The sequence below is a fragment of the Vespa velutina genome, chromosome 22 (genome assembly GCF_912470025.1).
Source record: "Vespa velutina chromosome 22, iVesVel2.1, whole genome shotgun sequence".
Lineage (NCBI taxonomy): Eukaryota > Metazoa > Arthropoda > Insecta > Hymenoptera > Vespidae > Vespa > Vespa velutina.
The window spans coordinates 2,309,554-2,329,553 of NC_062209.1; the positions used below are offsets into that span (position 1 = coordinate 2,309,554).

At 26.7% G+C, this 20,000-nt stretch overlaps 4 protein-coding genes across 15 annotated transcripts in view; 3 read left to right on the forward strand and 1 right to left on the reverse strand.

Moving 5' to 3' along the window:
- Positions 1-6,223, forward strand: part of LOC124956535 — a 6,505-nt gene extending 282 nt beyond the window's left edge. The window contains exons 1-6 of one of the 4 annotated variants that reach the window (XM_047512484.1): positions 1,989-2,136; positions 2,370-2,432; positions 3,096-3,442; positions 3,535-3,806; positions 3,911-4,142; positions 4,326-6,223. In XM_047512484.1, coding sequence (XP_047368440.1) covers positions 2,404-2,432; positions 3,096-3,442; positions 3,535-3,806; positions 3,911-4,142; positions 4,326-4,498 — 1,053 coding nt within the window. In that variant the 5' untranslated portion in view covers positions 1,989-2,136; positions 2,370-2,403 and the 3' untranslated portion in view covers positions 4,499-6,223. The other 3 variants (XM_047512487.1, XM_047512485.1, XM_047512483.1) reach the window with 3 other exon arrangements.
- An 81-nt stretch (positions 6,224-6,304) lies between these two features.
- Positions 6,305-9,728, reverse strand: LOC124956533 (FGGY carbohydrate kinase domain-containing protein). Of its 3 annotated transcripts, none has more exons than XM_047512480.1 (11): positions 9,400-9,727; positions 8,754-8,950; positions 8,551-8,662; positions 8,238-8,475; positions 8,011-8,135; positions 7,738-7,920; positions 7,445-7,652; positions 7,207-7,357; positions 7,063-7,137; positions 6,650-6,927; positions 6,305-6,554 (listed from the first exon to the last, which is right to left on the reverse strand). In XM_047512480.1, the coding sequence occupies exons 2-11, from the start codon at positions 8,928-8,930 to the stop codon at positions 6,464-6,466; spliced, it is 1,638 nt and encodes a 545-aa protein (XP_047368436.1). In that variant the 5' UTR covers positions 8,931-8,950; positions 9,400-9,727; the 3' UTR covers positions 6,305-6,463. The 3 variants fall into 3 exon arrangements, with proteins under 3 accessions (XP_047368436.1, XP_047368435.1, XP_047368437.1); XM_047512479.1 differs by having other exon boundaries at positions 6,306-6,554; positions 8,754-8,996; positions 9,400-9,726; XM_047512481.1 differs by lacking the exon at positions 6,305-6,554 and having other exon boundaries at positions 6,883-6,927; positions 7,016-7,137; positions 8,754-8,996; positions 9,400-9,728.
- LOC124956539 (ribonuclease P/MRP protein subunit POP5) lies at positions 9,483-11,335 on the forward strand. 2 transcript variants are annotated; one of them, XM_047512493.1, is made up of 4 exons: positions 9,483-9,918; positions 10,060-10,205; positions 10,275-10,438; positions 10,527-11,335. In XM_047512493.1, the coding sequence occupies exons 1-4, from the start codon at positions 9,887-9,889 to the stop codon at positions 10,647-10,649; spliced, it is 465 nt and encodes a 154-aa protein (XP_047368449.1). In that variant the 5' UTR covers positions 9,483-9,886; the 3' UTR covers positions 10,650-11,335. The 2 variants fall into 2 exon arrangements, with proteins under 2 accessions (XP_047368449.1, XP_047368448.1); XM_047512492.1 differs by having other exon boundaries at positions 9,518-9,918; positions 10,275-10,444.
- A 221-nt stretch (positions 11,336-11,556) lies between these two features.
- LOC124956530 (serine/threonine-protein kinase pakE) overlaps positions 11,557-20,000 on the forward strand; it is a 33,146-nt gene continuing 24,702 nt past the window's right edge. For 5 of the 6 annotated variants that reach the window (XR_007103284.1, XM_047512470.1, XM_047512472.1 and 2 more), the window contains exon 1: positions 11,563-11,690. Coding sequence is in view for 4 of the 6 variants with exons in the window: in XM_047512470.1 (XP_047368426.1) it covers positions 11,672-11,690 (19 nt within the window). In the remaining 2 variants the exon portion in view is untranslated. Of the gene's footprint in view, positions 11,691-20,000 lie in introns of all 6 variants that reach the window. The other variant, XM_047512471.1, reaches the window with a different exon arrangement.

Genomic DNA, 20,000 nt, shown 5'->3' on the forward strand with positions numbered 1-20,000 from the left:
GATTATATGAAATTCGTACCTAAGCACATTCTCCTCTCTTCATAGGATCGACAAAAGTTGTGTAGTAAGAGATTTAATGTTTATCGATGCTGATCAACGTGCATGCGTTTTTAGAAATCATGACACCGTTAGATATATGCATTCACGCGGGATAAATACGCGACACCGGCCAAATTCTTCTAATCGTCAACAAAATCGTGGACCTGAAGGTAGCAATGTTATTAATGGAAAAAAATATATGACGTATTTAATTTGTATTTTTAGCAAAGGACAAAATAAAAAAAAAAAAAAAAAAACAAAAGAAAAAGAAAGAATATGTACCAATCAAAGAAAAGAAAAATAAAATGAAATAATAAGTAAAATTAAGAAAAGAAAAAAAAAACAAAAAAAAAAAAAAACAAAAGAAAAAAGAAAAAAAGAAGAGGAAAAAAAAAAAAGTAGACGAAAAAAACGTGTCGAGATGCGAAAAGAAATTGTACAGAATTTGTCACGTCGTTTATCGTGGTATTTTTTTTATAAGTATACATCGAGAAATACAAAATATCGGGCATGTTAAAGCAAACTAGCAAAAAAAAAAAAAAAAAGAAAAGGAAAGAAAAACAAAATCCAAAGCTTCTTCTCAAAGGGGTTACTCTTAAATGCATACATATGAAAGTGCAGTATATTCGTGTGTATGTGTGAAACAACAAAAGAAAAGAAAAGAAAAAAAGCAAAAAAAAAAAAAAAAAAAGAAAGAAGAGAAAAAAGACAAAAAAAAAATTAAGAAAATGGTTGAATGAATGTGCCGGCCTAAAAATCCTCACGCTATCTCTTAAAGAGTACTTTTTATATCAACGTGCCGATGTCCTTATATCTGCACTCCTCCGAAAACCTTATTAAATTGTACCCAGCGACACTAACTCTTGTAGTTCTCTTCAGCCTCCACCCAACATTCACCACTACCACCATCACACGATTTTGCTTTGTAAAACATGTTCGTAATAAAAAAAAAACGGAAAAAAATTAATAAAAAATAAAAAAAAAAAAAAACAGAAAAAAATGCAAAGTATTCGATCATTCAATGCATCTTTAATTACTTCAAATCATTTCCAATGTCCGCACGTGTTACGATCTATAATAATACGTACAGCGAACTGTTTTAAAAAAAAAGGAATTCTTCGTATTTTCTGTTTTATATAATGACATAATTATTGTACACATGTGATGATTACTAAAGTAATCGAGATGCCTTTTTTTTTTTTATTTTTTTTTAATTAAGCTCTTCCAGTCGATAGAAATAATGATAGTATTTTTCTTTCGAAAAAGGTACACGCGCACAAGGTATAAAATCCACGAAATTTTCACAACTTTTTTACCAAAACTCAAACATATTTATACGTCGACTGGAATCAGAATAAAAAGTATAAAATGATTATTCGCAATTCTTTCGAAAGAAAATACGTCTAACATTTTTGATTATCGACTGAGAATAAATAGATTTTCTTTCGTACCGACTAATGGTAAATCTGGAATCTATATTACCATTGACAAAAATACAATTTGACATATCATTTTAATAGAAAATTATTTATTGGAGCATCGTTAATAGACTAGGAAAGTGATATCGTAAAATTAATTAAAAATTCGAAATAGAAAGTTGATTTTTCCCATAATCATCTGTAATTAATAGGAGGACAAAGCTTCATTACTAACTATTCAGCACGTACGAATTCGAAAGAACGCTGATTGGTTACGTCGAAATAATCGAGTACTTTGAACACGCATGCGTATTATCGTCACCTTGTGTATATCATCGAAGCATACGTATATATATATCACATATCTATTATAATTAATTTTCTGTCATCGAGAAAGAATGCTGGATACATGGACGAACGATAAAACATATACCAAGAAGCAATTTTTTCTTCGTACCTTAAAACGTAAACAAAACATTTATAATAAAGAAAAATACTGTGACGTGTTTTATGATTAATTGAAATCACATTAAACACTTAACATATATTATTTCTCTCGTATATATATTTTTATCGATCGATTATGCAATCAATCGATGAAAACAATCGAGTATAATTGTTAAAAGTAACACCAGACGGCGCATAGATCGGATGGTAGTTGAATAACGCTGTAGTTGAAGTTAGTAGAAATCCCTTCTGTCCCAACTAGACAGTAGTGGTTTTGATTGTTTTTTTTTTCCGTTTTTCCTTTTTTTTTCTCTGTCTCTCTGTTTCTCTCTCTATCTATCTATTTCTCTCTCTCTCTCTCTCTCTCTCTTTCTATCTTTTTTTTCTCTCTTTTTCTCTGTCTCCTTACGTTTTTCACATTGTTTATATATTATGTTAAATTAAATTCGGTGTATTTTTGTATAGTTACGAGTACATAATATAAGAACGAATGTGAAAGATGAAAAATGCGAAAGTGAAAACAGCAAGGTAATTATATAGAGATTAAATGCTTTAGATTGTTCGAACGATACTTGTTGCATGCGGTGCGTGACAAGCTGCATTTGTTTACATACACTTTGTATGTTAATGATTTTTCTCTTTCTCTCTCTGTTTCACTTTCTCTCTCTCTCTCTCTCTCTTTCTCTCTCTCCCTTTTTCTCCTTTATGATCACGTTTACATAATATGATAAATTAGTAAAGTCGATTAGCATAGAGTAATAGCATTATGAATGAAATTCATGGACCTTGATTAAGAATGACTTCTATATTGATTTTTTTCACCCCCTTGTATTCTCCCTAACTTCAAATAGCTTATATATACAAATATGTAGTAGGATGGTTGTAGAAAGATTTTGTATTTAAAGATTTTGTATATAAACATATATAACACTGATTTATAATATTAGGTTTATAAAATTGATTTATTTGTTGGTAAATAATATGTTTAATAAGCATAATAATAAAAATAATAATAATAATAGTAATGATGATAATAATGATAATAATGGATTAAGATATTTGAAATCAAAAATTTTTTTTATTTTAATACTTGTGAAATTTAAAACATATTTGAAAGTTTATCTTTATATTTGTATATATATATATATATATACCCTTGTTTGATATTAATAATTTATTTATATATAACAGAGACTGTTCGGACCATTTTGGGGATCAAGGAGGATATTTTGATGTTGTCGTACGTCCAATGTTACAACAAGGTCACGAAGGAGAGTTATGTAGTTGGTTAAAAGAAATGAGCTTAATTCGTACCGTTTCAAATTGTCCTCATTTGGATTGTAAAGGAAGAAGTTTGGTTTGGAATCCTGCCAGGATAGTTGATAAATATAATTGGACTTGTCCTGATTGTACTAAAAAACAATCTATCAGAGAGAAGTCCTTCTTTTTAGGGATAAAATGTGATTTAAAATTGTGCCTTCAATTGATATTAGGATGGTGTCAAAAGATTTCATATGAGGATGCTGCCTCTTATCTTGGTTAATAGTTTTAATAATGTTTACAATTTTTAATGTCGAATATCTATAATAAAAAAAAAAGTATATTAAGAATTGTTACAATATATTTTCAGATATTAAAACTCATATAGTTAAGAAAGTCTATGAAAGATGCGATGAAGTTTCAGAAACGTATGTGATGAGCCATCCAGAAGATTGGATTCTTGGGGATAAGAGTACAATAGTAATCGTTGATGAATTCCCAGGGGGTTGTATGACTAGAAATTATATAGATACAAGTACTAATAAAAAACGTAACAATAATTCTCATACTATAGTATGTATAGCAGAAGCAAATACTTTGCCACCCCGTATGTGGTTACATATGATAGAAGCAATTCCAGAGGTAAAAGAGTTAACGTTAAATGTATTTTTACATTTCTTTCTTTTTTCTTTTTTCTTTTTTTTTTTCTTTCTTTTTTCCCTCTTACATCAATATTACATTTTCAGCCAATCAAAATGGATAATATAAAAAAGGATGTTAGTAAATGTAGTATGGTCGATGAGGCCTTGAAAGAAATAACACGGCACACAGTACCTGGAAGTTATATTATAGCTAATAATAAAGCTCGTTGCTGTAGCTATGAATCATTATTAGAATTAAAGCAATATAAAGTTATTAGCGTTGAACAATTACAAAAATTTGATCCCCCAGGAAAGGGTAAACTTCTTGAGAATTTAGGTAAATTCTTTTCTTATAATTTTTTTCTTTTTCTTTCTTTTTTTTTCTTTTTTTTTTTTTTTTCTTCCATGTATTTCACTGCAAATTTATTTATCACATCGTCTATTTGTTCTTTTTTTCTTTCTGTTTTCTCCTTTTTTTTTTTTTCTTCTTTTTTTTTTTTCTTTCCTTTTTTTTTTTAAGAAACTATTTGGCAAACGGGAGTAGAAATATGTGAAGAAATTCAAGAAACTACCCATACATTGGGTCAACATATAATATCAAGGTATCTATGGAGACAAAGATTTGGCTCTTCGCCTTCAACGGCATTTCAATACATGTTAAATCATATAGCTGAATGTTTTCGATTTTCTTGAATTTGAATCATTCATCAATTCTATTGAATTTATTCTTTTATATTATCATTGTTATTTCCCTTACTATTAATAATTTGGATATTACTGTTATACAGAAGGCAAATATTTTTGGATGAATAATCAAAAGTTAACATTTTTAGAATATATGGTAATAATGTTTTTTAAATATTACGGTCTGTATAGATTTTAATACAGATTATAATGAAATGGCACAAAATATTTTCTAAATAGGATAATGAGAGTTAATATTTAAAAAGAAAAACTTTTTACAATATTAGCAAAAAAATTTTTAGAATCATAAAAGATAGATAAAAAAAAAGAAAAAAAAAAAAAAAAAACAAATGTTTTTGAAATATTCTATCAGCACTTTAACACTTTTGTGGAGATGGTTATTCGCAAATTAATGATATATTTTATATAAAATGTTGTCTTATGGATAGTATAAATTTACTATCATTCATGGTAAACACATATGCTACATGTCTTCCAATTAATTTTTGGAATTTTGTATATTAAATTGTATCTTTAAAACAATTGTTGACATCTTATAGCTATATATCATTATACAAGATTAAAAAAAGAAATTATCTTTATTTTGATTAAGTCTTAGATTGTATTTTTATGTACGTAATGTTCCAATGATATTTATCATTTTGATTTAACATAATATCATAGATACAGTTGATGATTTGTACAGATTCCATCAGAAGACTGATGATGTTGATGGTAATGGAATATTTCCAGATACTTTAATACAATAATATGAAATACATTATTGCTTTTTTTTTTTGTTTTAATTCATGTATACTTTTTTCTTCTTCTTTTTTTTTTTTTTTTTTTTTTTTTCTTTATTAATGTTCATGTGTATTGGTAAAAAGGAAATATCTTAAAAGATTTTGAATTTAAATGTATCGAAGTATCATTTCAATCGACATATGAAATATTTTGATATAAAAGAAATGATAAAAATTATTATTGGCAATTTTTCTTATAATTGAAAAAAAAAAAAAAAAAAAAAAAAACATTGAATCTGAGATAATACTTTTTTTGTGAACATAAGTAGCATCATATCCAAAGCATTTTACCAGTATTATAACAAATATAATTGTACATGCGTGGTAGCAGGATAAGTTTTCCTTAATCATGAAAGAAAACCAAGAGAAATTATAAGTTCTTGGATTAAGTTATGGATGGAATAACTTATATGAAGAACTATTGTTGTGATAGAAAAAAAAAAAAAAAAAAAAAAAAGAAAAGAAATTATTGCTTCCATATATTCCTATTGATTTTTCATATTCTATATTTATTTCCACTTTTTATGTTTTAATAAAGATTTAAATTTTCACCAAAAATATTCCTCTTCAATTTATATATTAAACAAATAATAATCATTTGATTTCTGAAAACGTAATGCATGAAGATTCCACTGAATTCTACCAAAGTACGTTACTATTGTTTTTTAGACTTGTATAATGATATTAGAGACGCCTATTCTTACTACTCGATATTTTTAAAATAAAATGTTCTCATTAAGGGACTTTTGATATTTTTTTCAAAGATGAAATTTGTAGCAATACTGTTATGATTATGTTTTTTTTTTACTATATAAATTAGTAAATTAAGTACATAGAAATGTATTAAAAATTGTTAAGCACATGATAAGCACACATTCTTTATATTACAAAATGTAATTTGTGATAAAAATAAATATAACTATATATTGTATTCTATATATATATATATATATATATATATACACATATATATATTTTTTTATTTTACATATAAGTACAAAAGATCTACAAAGATTTGCACATAATACATATAAAGGTAATATAAAATATCTTTTCTTTTTTTTTTTTTTTTTTTTTGTTTTTACACGATATATGATTACTTACATAAGTTTCATTGTAATAGCAATAACGTTATGCATTATTAAATGCTAATTAATAGATAATATGCAGATCAGGTATTTATTTCTTCATTCATAAATTTATCATAATCTCTCTGATCTTGGACCATTCTTTTAAAAACCTCGTATTTTCGTAAATGATATCTACAATGAGAAAAAAGTTTTGCAATTAAAAAAAACAAAAAAAAAAAAACCACATTCAAGATCAAAATAAATGATAAATAATAAATAATACTTACTTGTAACATTCAGTTTGAGGTTGTATAACTTGTGCTTCACCTCCCATTGACTTTATAGCAGCGTTCATAGAAACAAATTCCCTTGCGGCATATGATCCAAGAATAGCTGCACCTATTAAAACTGATTCCTTTTCTTTAGGACAAAGTACAGGTAAAGCCAAAACATCAGCTTGAATTTGAACAAACAATGGATTCTGACTAAGACCACCGCAAATTAATATACTTTCGATTTCATAACCAGCGGCTATCAAAGTTTCCAAGATATATTTCGTACCATACTGAAATAATAATAATAATAATAATAATAATAAAAAGGAGAAAAAAAAATATATATATATATATATATATATATATATATATAAATACAATTATTAGATGAAATATGCTTGTAAAATCAAAATTTTACATTGTACCGTCAATGCTTGTATCGTAGCTAGATATAATATTGCTAAGTTTTCCTCATCCACTGATAAAGAGAGACCTGAAACCTTAATTAAAAGAAATTATACGTATTATTTAATTATAATATAAATTTTAATTATTCATTAATTATTTACCATTCCTTTGAGCGTTGGATCAGCAAGAGGAGAACGATTTCCATGGAAATCGGGCCAAACATGAACGTATTTTGTTAAATAGGATACATTTTTTATATTCTTTTTATTTGCCATAGTTTGCAATAATCCAGATAAATATTGTTGAATGTGCCTGTAATAAATAATGTTATTACTATATCTGTATACAGTTATGTACTATACATACTGTAATATTAATCATTAATGCTTTGATAATTACATATTATTTTCTAAAGATTTAAGGATCTTAGGAGTAGCAGGATGTGTGTCAATCACATGGTCAAGTAATTTTCCAGTTGCACTTTGACCACCTTCGTGAAGCCATAAGCCAGGAATCATAGCACTATAATAAGGTCCCCAAATACCATTAATAAATATTTTATTTTCATTTACAGCCATGTGACATGTTGATGTACCGCATATAAGTGCTGCAATTTTGTAATAAAATTTTATCCATCTTCAAAATATATAAATACATGTTGAATTTTTTATTTTATTTAATATTTTACATACCTAATCGGCTAGATAATTTATTAGATATGCCAGGAACTGTACAACCTATCATACCAAGTCCACCAGCATGTGCGTCAATAAGGGAAGTACCCACCGCTGTTCCCTTTAAAAGTCCTAACTCTAATGCTGCTTTTGCAGATAATCCTTGACCAACCGGTTCTCCAGGTGCTTTTACCTTATTACCTTTAGAAAAATAATACTTTCATTTATTTTATAGCATGACATAAGAATTTAGTATAATATTATATGAGATATCAGAGAGATTAATAATACCTAATTTACTCCAATTATTTTCTTTAAGATCTTGTAAACCAATTTGATTAAAAAAGTCTTCCTTCCAACCATTTACACCTGGTTCAGCATAATAATTCCACTTACAAACCAAAGAACATAAAGATCTATAAATATAAAGAAAAAAAAAAAATGCACGCACACGTAAGAATTTTTATAATATTTTAATTAACAAAAAAAGAAAAAATAGAAAAACAAAATATCATTACCTCGATTCAGAACCAGTTGCTTTCCAAGTAAGAAAATCTGGAAGATCAAAAAGTAATGCCGCGCGATTCCAAGACAATGGTAAATTGTTTTTAAGCCAAAGCATTTTAGGAGTTTGCATTTCTAAAGAAACTTTCCCACCTACGTAACAAAGTATATCATGCCTAAGACAATTAATAAAATCTGCTTCTTTTTGAGCTCTATGATCCATCCAAAGTATAACATTTTGTTTATCTTTTCCTAGAAATATTATTTATGAGTAAAAAATGTTATTTATAAATGTTCATTTGTCTAATTGTCTAATTATTTTTTTACCTGATGGACTAACGCTGATTGGTAATCCATTTTTGTCTATGGCTACTAAAGAACAAGTAGCATCAAATCCAATACCTTTAATATTATTAATTGAAGTGCCTTCTGCAACTGTCTAAAAAAAAAAAAAACAAATAAAATAAAAACGAACATAGAGTACCATTTAAAAATATACTAATTTAAAATTATTAATAGCAATTACTTACCTTTACTACTTTACAGACAGCAGTCCAAATATTATCAGAAGATTGTTCATAAAAATCTTTCACAGGATTAAAAATCTCAAGAGGGCATACTGCAACTTTTATAATTTTGCCATTTAAAGAAACTAATGCAGCTCTTGCACTTCCGGTTCCTACATCAACGCCCACAAAATAGTTCATGATTTTATTTCCTCAAATTTCTGTACTTAAGAATATTGTATTGTTAATAAAAGCCAACTGAATATTCTGTACAGAGAAGAATCATTATGAATTTTAAGCAATAACTTATATGGTTATCAGTTGAAAGAAGCATGCTCTAATCATGTATTTAGATTTTAATGTCATATGACCCTGAGATAATGTTGACCTTAGCAAAACATAATGTAGGAAGTTATACAATTAAAAATTAAATTATAATATAATGAATCATTATAAAAATATTAATTGACATAGATGAAATATTTTTTTGTTTTAATTCAACAAAAGTTTAATAAATAATTAATACCATTAAAGATCATACAATATTACAAATATTATATATTTGAATTATTAAATGCAACATCATTTACATTTTTATACACATCTTATCAAAGTAAGAATTACTGTGACTTAGGTTTGTCTTAAGATATATTATATGTATTTTACTTACTTTCAAGATAAGATATGAGTGACGTTTACGTAGTAAACTGTTATGCATCACTGTATAAAAAATTGACATTCTCTACATGTTACCTTGACTCTCAATAACATCATCTTTTTATGCAACGTTGTTATGGATTATTCCCTTCGTTATTTTCTGTACTTAATAATTTATTAATAACATATGAAGATAAAATGTTATTTATAAGAAAACTTTTACATAAACGTATTATAAATGTAAAAATAATTATACAGATACAATGTTATTAATTATAATGGCTTTCACTATCGTACGTTCTTCAAGAAAGCCACGTGTGCAATAAGCATGTGCGTCTATTATTGACCTAACCATTAAACAACTTGATAGATCAAGATAATAAATTCAAGTTTCTCATATTTATAACTAAGTGTAAAAATATAAATATAATTGATTATTATATTTAATAAATTGTATTATATGCGTGATTTATCCATTATATTTTAAAGATATAAAATATATGATATTTATAATGGTTCGTTTTAAAAACAGGTAAATAAATGTAATTTATAGGTTAAGTACATTTATATAGGTTAAGTATTTAATATAAATAAACGTTCACATATAATACTTTATTCATGAAACAACATATGATTTATTATTATATAATATTAATATTTTTTTACATTATAGGTATATCGCAGTTGAAATAGTACCTAAAATTGAAAATGACAAAGCATTAACGTTGAAGTCAACGGCATTACAGAATGCTATTCAGGAAAAAGTACAACAGTTATATGGAGATTTTGGATCGGCCGCAATAAAAGCTGGTTTTCAAGGTAATTCCATATAATAATCAATGTTACATATAATTATTTATATGCAAGATCATTCTTTTGTTTTTGCAGCAAAATATTGTAACGCACAAACAAGAATAGCACTTATTAAAAGTAGACATGGACCGCATAAATTTATATTAAATTCGATACCATTGATAAGCGATGTCGATGGTCGAGCTGTAACAATAAATATTATTTATGTCAGTGCAACTATAAAACATTGTTTTATTTTTGTAAGAGTAAGTTTTATATTTATTATACGATACAATGTGAAATGTGTTTAAAGCAAATTCAAATATTATATTGTTGTATCTCTATTAGACGTACCAGCAGAAGAAGTTGGAAAAAATGTGGAACAGCTTTAAAAATGATAATCAAAGAAGAGAAATGCAAAAAGCATTGATGAAATTGACAGCGTCTATGAAAGATTTTAAACAATATTGAATTGATCACAAATATTTATTGAAAACAGAGTTATGTTTCTCATTTCAAAAAAAAAAAAAAAAAAAAAAGAAAAAAGAAAAAAGCGTTTGATAATTTCAATTGTAATTTAATAATTAAAATTATGTATATGTTTATGTAAATATATATATGTATATATATATATATATATAACACTTCATTAGAATTGATTTAACTAATATGTTAGAAAATTATTACTTTTCAAATGTTAAAGAAATAATATTGAAGAATTCAATAAACGATCGTGCGATTAAACGTATTAGGGAAAAAATAAAAAAAAAAAAAAAGAAAAAGAAATAAATAAAAAACTAGTAAATAAAAAGTTAATCGAAATTAAATTCGAATGGATTTTGAAATGTGGCGCTGTTTACGCGCCTTTTAAACATCGTAGTATAAAAACAGCGCGTAATTCAAATTCAATGGGAAATTTCGTTTCAACGTTGGTTGCAAGCAATCTATGGTGGGAGAAGGGGGTGTTAGTGTATAGGGCTGGTTGGTGATCGCCGGCAGTCGTCGCTGCGGCGTTGCTGCAGTTTGTACAACGAACATTAAGGAATCTTGAGAGAAGGAAGAAGCACGACACGACAATAGAATCCGGTAGTGCTTCCATATAAATCTCATATTATAATAAAGAGAAAAAAAGAAAAAATTATATATATATATATATATACACATATATATATATCGCAATTACGTGTTATCTCGTTCGTGTTAGTTTTCTTATTCGTAAAACAAAAAAAGAAGAAGAAAAAAAAAAAAAAAAAGAAAATACACAAATCCTTTGTATAAACATCGAACGAAGGGGACAAGGACCAAACCAAAACTATTTCTTTCGTTTCTTTTTTTTTTTCTTTTTTTTTTCTTATTCTTCTATCTGTAAGAAGGAAGAAAGAAGAGTCCTGTGGACGAATAACGACGAGCATTTCCCCACCATTCGCTCGTTTACTTCTTCGTATTGAAGTGGTGAAATCAATTGAAGGAAAAATCGTACATGGATTAGGAAAATGAACGAATGTTTGCACAGTAAGTTTTAAATCTACATAACCAATATTCTTTTTTTCGTTGTCGTTCGTTGTAGTAGACTGTACCTTATCGATTTCGGTCGTACGGGCTCGTCGTGCGAATGGATGGATAGATGGATGGATGGACGAACGAACGAACGAACGAACGAACGAACGAACGACGAACGAACGTATATACGAATGAATGGATGGATGAATAGTTGTCTAGTTTCCCCTCTATTTCAAGAAAGACATTATCGTCCCTCGCCCTTCTAGATAACCATTGGGATATTATCGATCGAACGAATGGTTTCCTTTAACTGTCGAATTTTCGAATCTTCCATTCGCCCAAATGATAAATGAAAACATAATTTTTTTTATTTATTATCGTTGTTGTTGTTGTTGTTATTATTGTTATTATTGTTATTATTAATATTCGTATTTCTTTGTTTCGATAAATCGAGAACGGATTTACATAGATTCTTTTTTTTTTTTTCTTTTCTTAGTATCGTCGTTGAATAATAAAGAAAGAAAAGAGATTAATTTTGTGAAAAAATTTGATTTCGAAGTCGAGCCATTTTGTTTAAAGTTTATTCATTTTTGAGAAAACATGGCGTAAGGCTCAACCCTTTCTTACTTTAATTGAAAAGCTCGTTGTGAAACGTCGTTATTTTTTTTTATTTTTTTTATTTTTTTTTTTTTTTTGTTTTTCCCCCTTTCTTTTTTACTTATTTCATTATCTTTTTTTCTTTTTTTCCTGACACATTTAAAAATTTTGTCAAAGATATAATCGAAGGTATATATCTTTCCTAAGAATATTCCATTCGAGTTCGATTTGACAGATTTGTGAATGACGATTATTCATTAAATAAAAAAAAAAAAAAAAAAAAAAAAAAAAAATTTTTTTAATTCCGTGCTTCGATATCGGATTTAATATATTTTTCTAATTTTTCTTTTCTTTCACGAGACAAATTCGTTCTTATCGGTTAAAAAGATGTAAGATATGACCTTTAACGCTTTGACAATAACATTTTGACACGCTTCTCCATTGTTTTATTACGAATCGTATATAATCGAGTTGTTTTGTTGTCCGAACGAAATTGTTTCGTACCAGTTACGTCGTTTAATATAACACTTACACACACACGCACATATATATATATATATATATATATATATATACGTATATGTACGTGTATAAACACATACACAATTTCGTAAGTAGACTGGACCACGATACATCATATACCACGCTCGATTTAGGTCAATCGTTCTTTAAACACGCTTTTTCTTTTCCTTTTTCTTTTTCTTTTCTTGTCTTTTCTTTTCTTTTTTTTTTTTTTTTTACATTTTGAACAAGGCAAAAAAAAAAGGCAACGTCGAAAAAGAAATTCAGACAATTATTAGTTTATAATAAAAAAAAAAAAATTTTGATTTGTCTCGAATAATTTTTCGCAAATATCTTCGACGATTAAATTGAATCTAATCGTAACATCGAATATTATATTTAGAAATTAATTCTCTAATACGTTTCGTGTATCTCGACGTTTAATTTAAATAAGAATGAAATATATTCGAGGAGAGATTTCGAAGAGATTGGTTGTAGTTAACAAAAATTTCTTTTTCTTTTCTTTTTATTTGGTTTCTCGGATAAATTTTCGTTATATTTTTTCTTTTCTTTTTTTTTTTTTTTTTTTTTTTTCGACGAGAAAGTTGAATTTAATTAGAACATCGAATTAAATATTTAAACTCTATATCTAAGTTATCTCTAATAATTTCAAAGACAAATTTTATTATTTTACAAGCATGAATTTTAGTCGTATATTTCTCATAGCTCGTAAAAACATAGTCCGTATGCTACGGTCTGTGTAAACACGTGTCACCCCCTGAAACCAAAACTAAGTTATCTCTCTCTCCCTTTCCCTTTCTCTCTTTCTCTCTCTCTCTCCCTCTCGCTTTCTCTTTCTCTTTCTCTTTCTATCTATCTATCTTTCTGTTTCTCCGACGTTCAAGGGAAGAATACAGACGAGTGGTTTTTACGGAGCCTTTGAAAGCTCACAGTCGTTTTCAAGTACTTGAACTAGCTTGATGTACATAGATATTATGGAAAATATACTTAAATGGTTTTATCTTTATATCGTATATATCTATTTATCCAAAATAGAGAAAACATTGAGAAACTTGAAGAAAAAACTAACTCCGGAAGTTCTATTTTATGTGATAATAACATAACCTATTAGGTGATATGATATTAAAATAATTTATGTCTTATTTATGTATATATATATATATATATATTTCTTTTTTGTTCTTTTCTTTTTCCTTAAGAGTATCTTTTAAGATCATTAAATTATATCAGATATCTATCTTAATATAATCTAATCTATAATTTAATAATAATCTTTGAAACTATCTTATGTAAAGGATTTTAATGTTTCAATTAATTTATTTTTTTAATTATAAGTATGAAATTTAATAGGTAAAACTAAGACGCATGATATCTAATATTTCTTTGATAATAATGTAATAACTTTGAACTTTTTTACTTAGAACATTTTGTTTATTGATTTTGTTTTTAATTAGAAGTATGAAATTTAATTGACCAAGATTAAGACACAGAGAGACTATACAAATATCAATGTATGAAATTTAATATCTTTGGCAATAATATAGAAACTTTGATCTATTTTATGTATAACATTTTTGTTTTTTAATTTATTCTTTAATTAAGAGTATGAAATATAATAGACAAAACTCAGACATAGATAACTTTTATTATAGGTAATAATAAATGAAATGAAATCTCTCTTTGGTAATAATGTACTAATTTTAAACTATCTTATATATAATATTTCCTTTATTGATTTACATTTTTAATTAGATAGTATTACATTTAATAGACAAAATTCAACCGCAGAGAATTTAATTATCATAAATGAAAAAAATCTAATATATCATTGATAATAATATAGTTATATTAAATTATCTTATATAAAACATTTCCTTTATTAGATTTATTTTTGTAATTAAAAGTATGAAATTTAGTTAGATATAATTTAGATGCAAACTTACGTACATATAAATAAAAATTTAATCTTTACAGCAACATTATGGTAATTTATTTATAACATTTTGTTTGTTTATTTATTTATTAATAATTTAGTAATTAAAATAGAATATAAAATTTATTATAACGAAATAATGATATCATATTAATGATATTTAACTTATAATTGGTATTTAGTTAAATTGTTAGTTATTCTTCAAATGAACGTTGATTAGAAGGAAACGTAAAACTTCCACTTGAACGATTAACGAAGGGGGAACTCTTGAAACGATTTGAATGTTCATCGAGGAGATACATGGAAATATCGATTTGTTCGTTCTCTAACATATCTATGTATGTATTTAATACTCCCACACGCTTTTCTCATCTCTTTACAATTTTGCTGCAACATTTTCCTATATATATATATATATATAAATATATATGTGTTCCTTAAATAGAAATAATATATACAATATATCTTTATTTTAGTTATCCTTGTGAAAGGGATAAGAAAATTCGTGAATAGAATACATAATATTGTTTAAAAATTTATTATGCCCATGTACAGATTTTTGTTTCCTTTTTTTTTTTATAACTACAATTTCTTTTTTTTTTTTTCATCATTAATATATCACTTATTCTATTGTACATATTATATATTATATATACTATATTATTAATTTTTTTTTTTTTTTTTTTTTTTTTTTTTTTTTTTTTTTACATTGAAATATTACTCTAGTATAATTATATTATACTCTTTTTAAATAAAATTTTTTTAATACTATAATTTTATGATAATAAAGTGAAATAAAATTTAAATAATATATAGGCACACATATATTGTATATATATATATATATATATATATATATACAAGTATGTGATTTAGAAGTTACATGGTCTTTTATACAAGAATAATATTTACTCTATATATTATTTACAATAGAAAAAAAATATATATGTATATATATATTAAAAAAAAAGCGTATTTTTTTTTATTTTGCAAATTATTCTTCTGCTTTTGTGTACTCGTTCTTCTCTCTTTTCTTTTTTCTTTTCTTTAACAGAATAATATACAATTCAGGACGTCCGTATCTGGTTATCATATTTTTAAAATACATAAAACATTGTGTCCGTAGCAAAAGTATTTCATTACGCGAGATTGTTAAATCTCATGATATTTTTCTTTTTCTTTTCTCTGTTTTTTTTTTCTTTCTTTTTTTTCTTTTTTCGAATCAAACAGTTTCCTTCATAAAGTTTCGGAAAATAGGACACACTTACACGTAGATATTATATATATACATACGTAAAGACGAACGTTGCATAATTCGACGGAAGTCAAATTATTCGCTTTATAAAATTATTTATTTCGTAAATGAGTTTTTTTTTTTTTTTTTTCTTTTTTTTTTTCTCCCGAGAAACGGTACGTATTTTTAGCTCATGATTATTTTCTCTTATTTTTAGGGGAAAAGAAAAAAAGTATATATTTATATATATGTACTAAGGTATATTAAGAAAATATTATTATCAGAAATAATAAGAAAACAAATAACGTTAATCATAATACTGTTTACTTATTAAATTATTATACATTATAACAATTCATTTGTTAATACATTTATAATTACATTAATATTAATGATTACATTAGTATTAATCATTTTGTAAGACCATTCATTCCATTTGGAGATTAAATTCATTATTTACATTTTTATAGACCTGCTGAGAGAGAAAGAGAGAGGGAGTGAGGTAAAGAGAGAAAAAGAGAGAGAGAGAAAGAGGGAGATAGAGATAGAGAAAGAGAGAAAGAGAGAAAGAGAGAAAGACTTGGCTTTAGTGAGGACGAAAGGAAATGAACTTTCGCACGAATTCCGATAATTTCTTCTTCGTGGGTGAAACACCCATCCGGAAATACATGTATGTATATATGTATGTATATATATATATATATATGTATATATGTGAGTGTGTATTTGTGTGTATGTGTCTGTACGAGACACGCCTACACGCATGTAATATTGACACAAAGAAAGCAAACGTAGAGATTAGAACGATTCGAACTTGATAGGGTCGAAGTTAATAGATCCTTCCATTATTATTATTATTATTATTGTTATTATTATTATTGTTATTATATTTTTTTATTTATTTATTTATTTATTTTTTTTTTTTTTTATATCTTAAATTCTCGAGGATTGAGTGTAGATGCGTAAAAGGTAAGAATTTTAATGGAAAAGAAAGCAAAAAAAAAAAAAAAAATAAATAAAGTAAAAAGAAACATCTATATGCTAGAGAAAGATTTGCTCATCCTTCATACTTTCGTCGATTATGCGTATCCTAAGGAAAATAAAAAAAAAAAAAAAAAGAAAAAAAAAACAAGAGAAAAAATAAATTACATACACACTTTCTTCGCATTAACGCGAAAGTCGTACGTACGATTTCCTTCGATTATTCCTACGAGAATACACATCTATCTAGAGTGAACGAAATAAAACGAAACAAAACAAAAAAAAAAAAAACAAAAGATAATGAAGATGAAGAAGGGGAAAAAAAAAAGAAAAAGAAAAAGAAACATGAGAGAGTCAGTGGCCCAATAAAGATCTCTAATGTTCCATAGTTTTATAAATGCGAATAAGTATACGTACATGAATTACTTTCGAATTGGCCGCCATGAAATGAACGCGTGAAATTCCGACAGTTTTTTTTTTTTTTTTTTTTTTTTTTTTTTTTTTTTTTTTTTTTTTTTTTTTTTTATTATTATTAAGAGAAGAAAATTGTCGAAATATTCGGACGAACTCGTACGAACTTTTTTCATTTGAAAAAAGTTATCGATTCAAAGGCGAATTTTTCTCTTAATTTCCTATACGTGTGAACGTCGATGATCTTTCAAGTTTTTGGAACGTTAAGAAGGAAGAAAGAAAATAATGTAGAAAAAAAAAAAAAAAAAAAAAGAAAAAGGAATTAAAACAAACAAAAAAAGAGAGACGATTAATTAATATCAATTTACGTATTTTGACTGTTTTAATCTGTAAATAATTAACCGTATATCGCGTTTAATTGTTTCATCGTTGATTGATTACACGATGAATAAGATCTATTAATTATGACGATATGTTCGTGCGTTAAATATTTAATATTTTTCGATTGTCAATTAATATCAATCTAACATTAATTCTTATAATTCCCAAAGATGAATATCCGTATATTGGCGATCTTCGAACGTATTCCAAGATAATATTTTCGATAAGAAGGGGATGGGTGGGTGGTGTGGAGAAAAAGAAAAAAAAAAAAAATGAAAGAGAAAATAAAAAAAAGAAATCGAATCCTTGTAAAACTTTACGGTTTCAATATGGCGTACACGCACTTCACAGAACGTATTATTACGGTTTCAGCAGTGAAAGGGTTAATCTACTTTCCAGAAAAGTTTCGATGCAACACGTGAAAGTATCGCGTTCGATATCTATTATACTTATTATGAGAAGAAGAAGAAGAAGAAGAAGAAGAAGAAAAAAAAGAAAGAAAAACTAAACAAAAGGGAAAGAAACGAAAACAAAAGGAAAAAAAAAAAAAAATAATAATTTCTACACAACAAAAGAATTATTTCATCATACGAATCGTTTCATGCTTTTAGTTTCTCGTTAATAAATAAAAATATCTCGTAGAATATTGAACGAACAGCGCTTTTTATTTTCTTCATTAATTTATTTCTTCTTTTCTTTTTTTTTGTTTTTTGTTTTTTTTTGTTTTTTTTTTTTTTTTTGTTATATTTAATCAAGATAAGATTCAACGATTAATCGAAATCGTATTTCGTGGATTGTTGTTGGTTTCAAAATCAAAACTCATGGGAGAAAAGTCATCAACGAGAGAATAGTTTAGGGTATGGATCGCGAGGGCTGTTGCTTGGCTCATGGCTATTGCCAACGAACGTTTCGCTCATTCTCGCCAAGTTATATTTGCTCCCTCGGAGTCATTTATCTCCGCCTACGATCTAACTTTGTATTCTCGCGGAATGTGCAAGAGTTCGGAGTAAATATTTCCTTTCTTTTCTTTTTCTTTTTATTTTTATTTTCATTTCTTTTTTCTTTCTTTCTTATTTTTCCTTTCTTTTTTTTTTTTCTTTTCGTATATTTTTCTTTTATCCTTTCCTATTTTTTTTTTTTTTTTTTTTTTTTTTCCTTTTGTCTTCCCTCCATACAATCCCTCCAATTAATCATCCTTTATTTTTCTTTATTTTCACGGACTCTCGAAATCTTTCGAAAACGTGAAGGGAACATTTGAAAAAGAACTTGCGTATTATAAACTGTCGTGTAATAGACTAAAGTGTATTGATTTTTTCTTCTTCTTCTTTTCTTTTCTTTTTCTTTTTTTTTCATTCATTCATTCATTCATTCATTCATTCATTCATCCTTTACAACGAATGCAAAATTTTGGCTTATTGTTGGCTATCTTTCGATCTTTTTTTTTTTGAAATTATACTTTAATACATGGACAATGCTATTCGATAATATCAAATTTGATTTGTTCGTGAGAAATTTTATTCTGTGTCGAAGAAAAATAACAAGAGTTATAGAGAAATTAAAACATACATATGTAGATTTACATTTTTATATTAACAATATATATATATATACACACACATATATATATATATACACATACAGCCATACTTACATATACATACACATACGCACATACAATCATACATCATATTTATGTATTTATGTACGTTTATTAGTAGATATATATATATATATATATATAATTTGGTAAATAAAAGGAAGACAAGAGAGAGAGAGAGAGAGAGAGAGAGAGAGAGAGAGAGAGAGAGAGAGAGAGAGAGAGAGAGAGAGAGAGAGAGAGAGAGAGAGAGAAAGAAAGAAAGAGAGATAAAAGACTTCGATAGAAAATTTACAAATTCAGTCTTGCTGTAGATTTCGCTGTAGCTGCGAACGGGTCAAATCGAGAGGCAGCTTGCGTCGAGAATGATTTTAACGAGACGGTAAATATATCCGCGCGCAACACGGCCGGATTTCGAGCGAGAGATGCAAGAGAGAAAAGAGAGAATAGAGAGAAGGAGAGAGAGAGAGAGAGAGAGAGAGAGAGAGAGAGAGAGACAGTTAGTGAGTGAGAGTGAGAAAGAGAGAGAGAGAGGGGTCCTGACTAATCCGAGCCATGCGGCTGCTATAGTGCAAAAGAAGGGAGACTCTAGATGGATCGCTGCAATGCTCTTTTTCTCTCTCTCTCTCTCTCTCTCTTTCTCCCTTTCCCTCTTTCTCTTTCTCT

Excerpts from the sequence above, each read along its gene's own strand:
- LOC124956533 (XM_047512480.1), bottom strand. The coding sequence starts at position 8,930 with ATGAACTATTTTGTGGGCGTTGATGTAGGAACCGGAAGTGCAAGAGCT. Across the intron at positions 8,136-8,237 it reads GCAACTGGTTCTGAATCGAG|ATCTTTATGTTCTTTGGTTT; the intron begins GTAATGATATTT and ends TTATATTTATAG. Across the intron at positions 7,921-8,010 it reads AAATAATTGGAGTAAATTAG|GTAATAAGGTAAAAGCACCT; the intron begins GTATTATTAATC and ends ATTTTTCTAAAG.
- LOC124956539 (XM_047512492.1), top strand. The coding sequence starts at position 9,887 with ATGATATTTATAATGGTTCGTTTTAAAAACAG. Across the intron at positions 9,919-10,059 it reads ATGGTTCGTTTTAAAAACAG|GTATATCGCAGTTGAAATAG; the intron begins GTAAATAAATGT and ends TTTACATTATAG. Across the intron at positions 10,445-10,526 it reads ATTGTTTTATTTTTGTAAGA|ACGTACCAGCAGAAGAAGTT; the intron begins GTAAGTTTTATA and ends TATCTCTATTAG.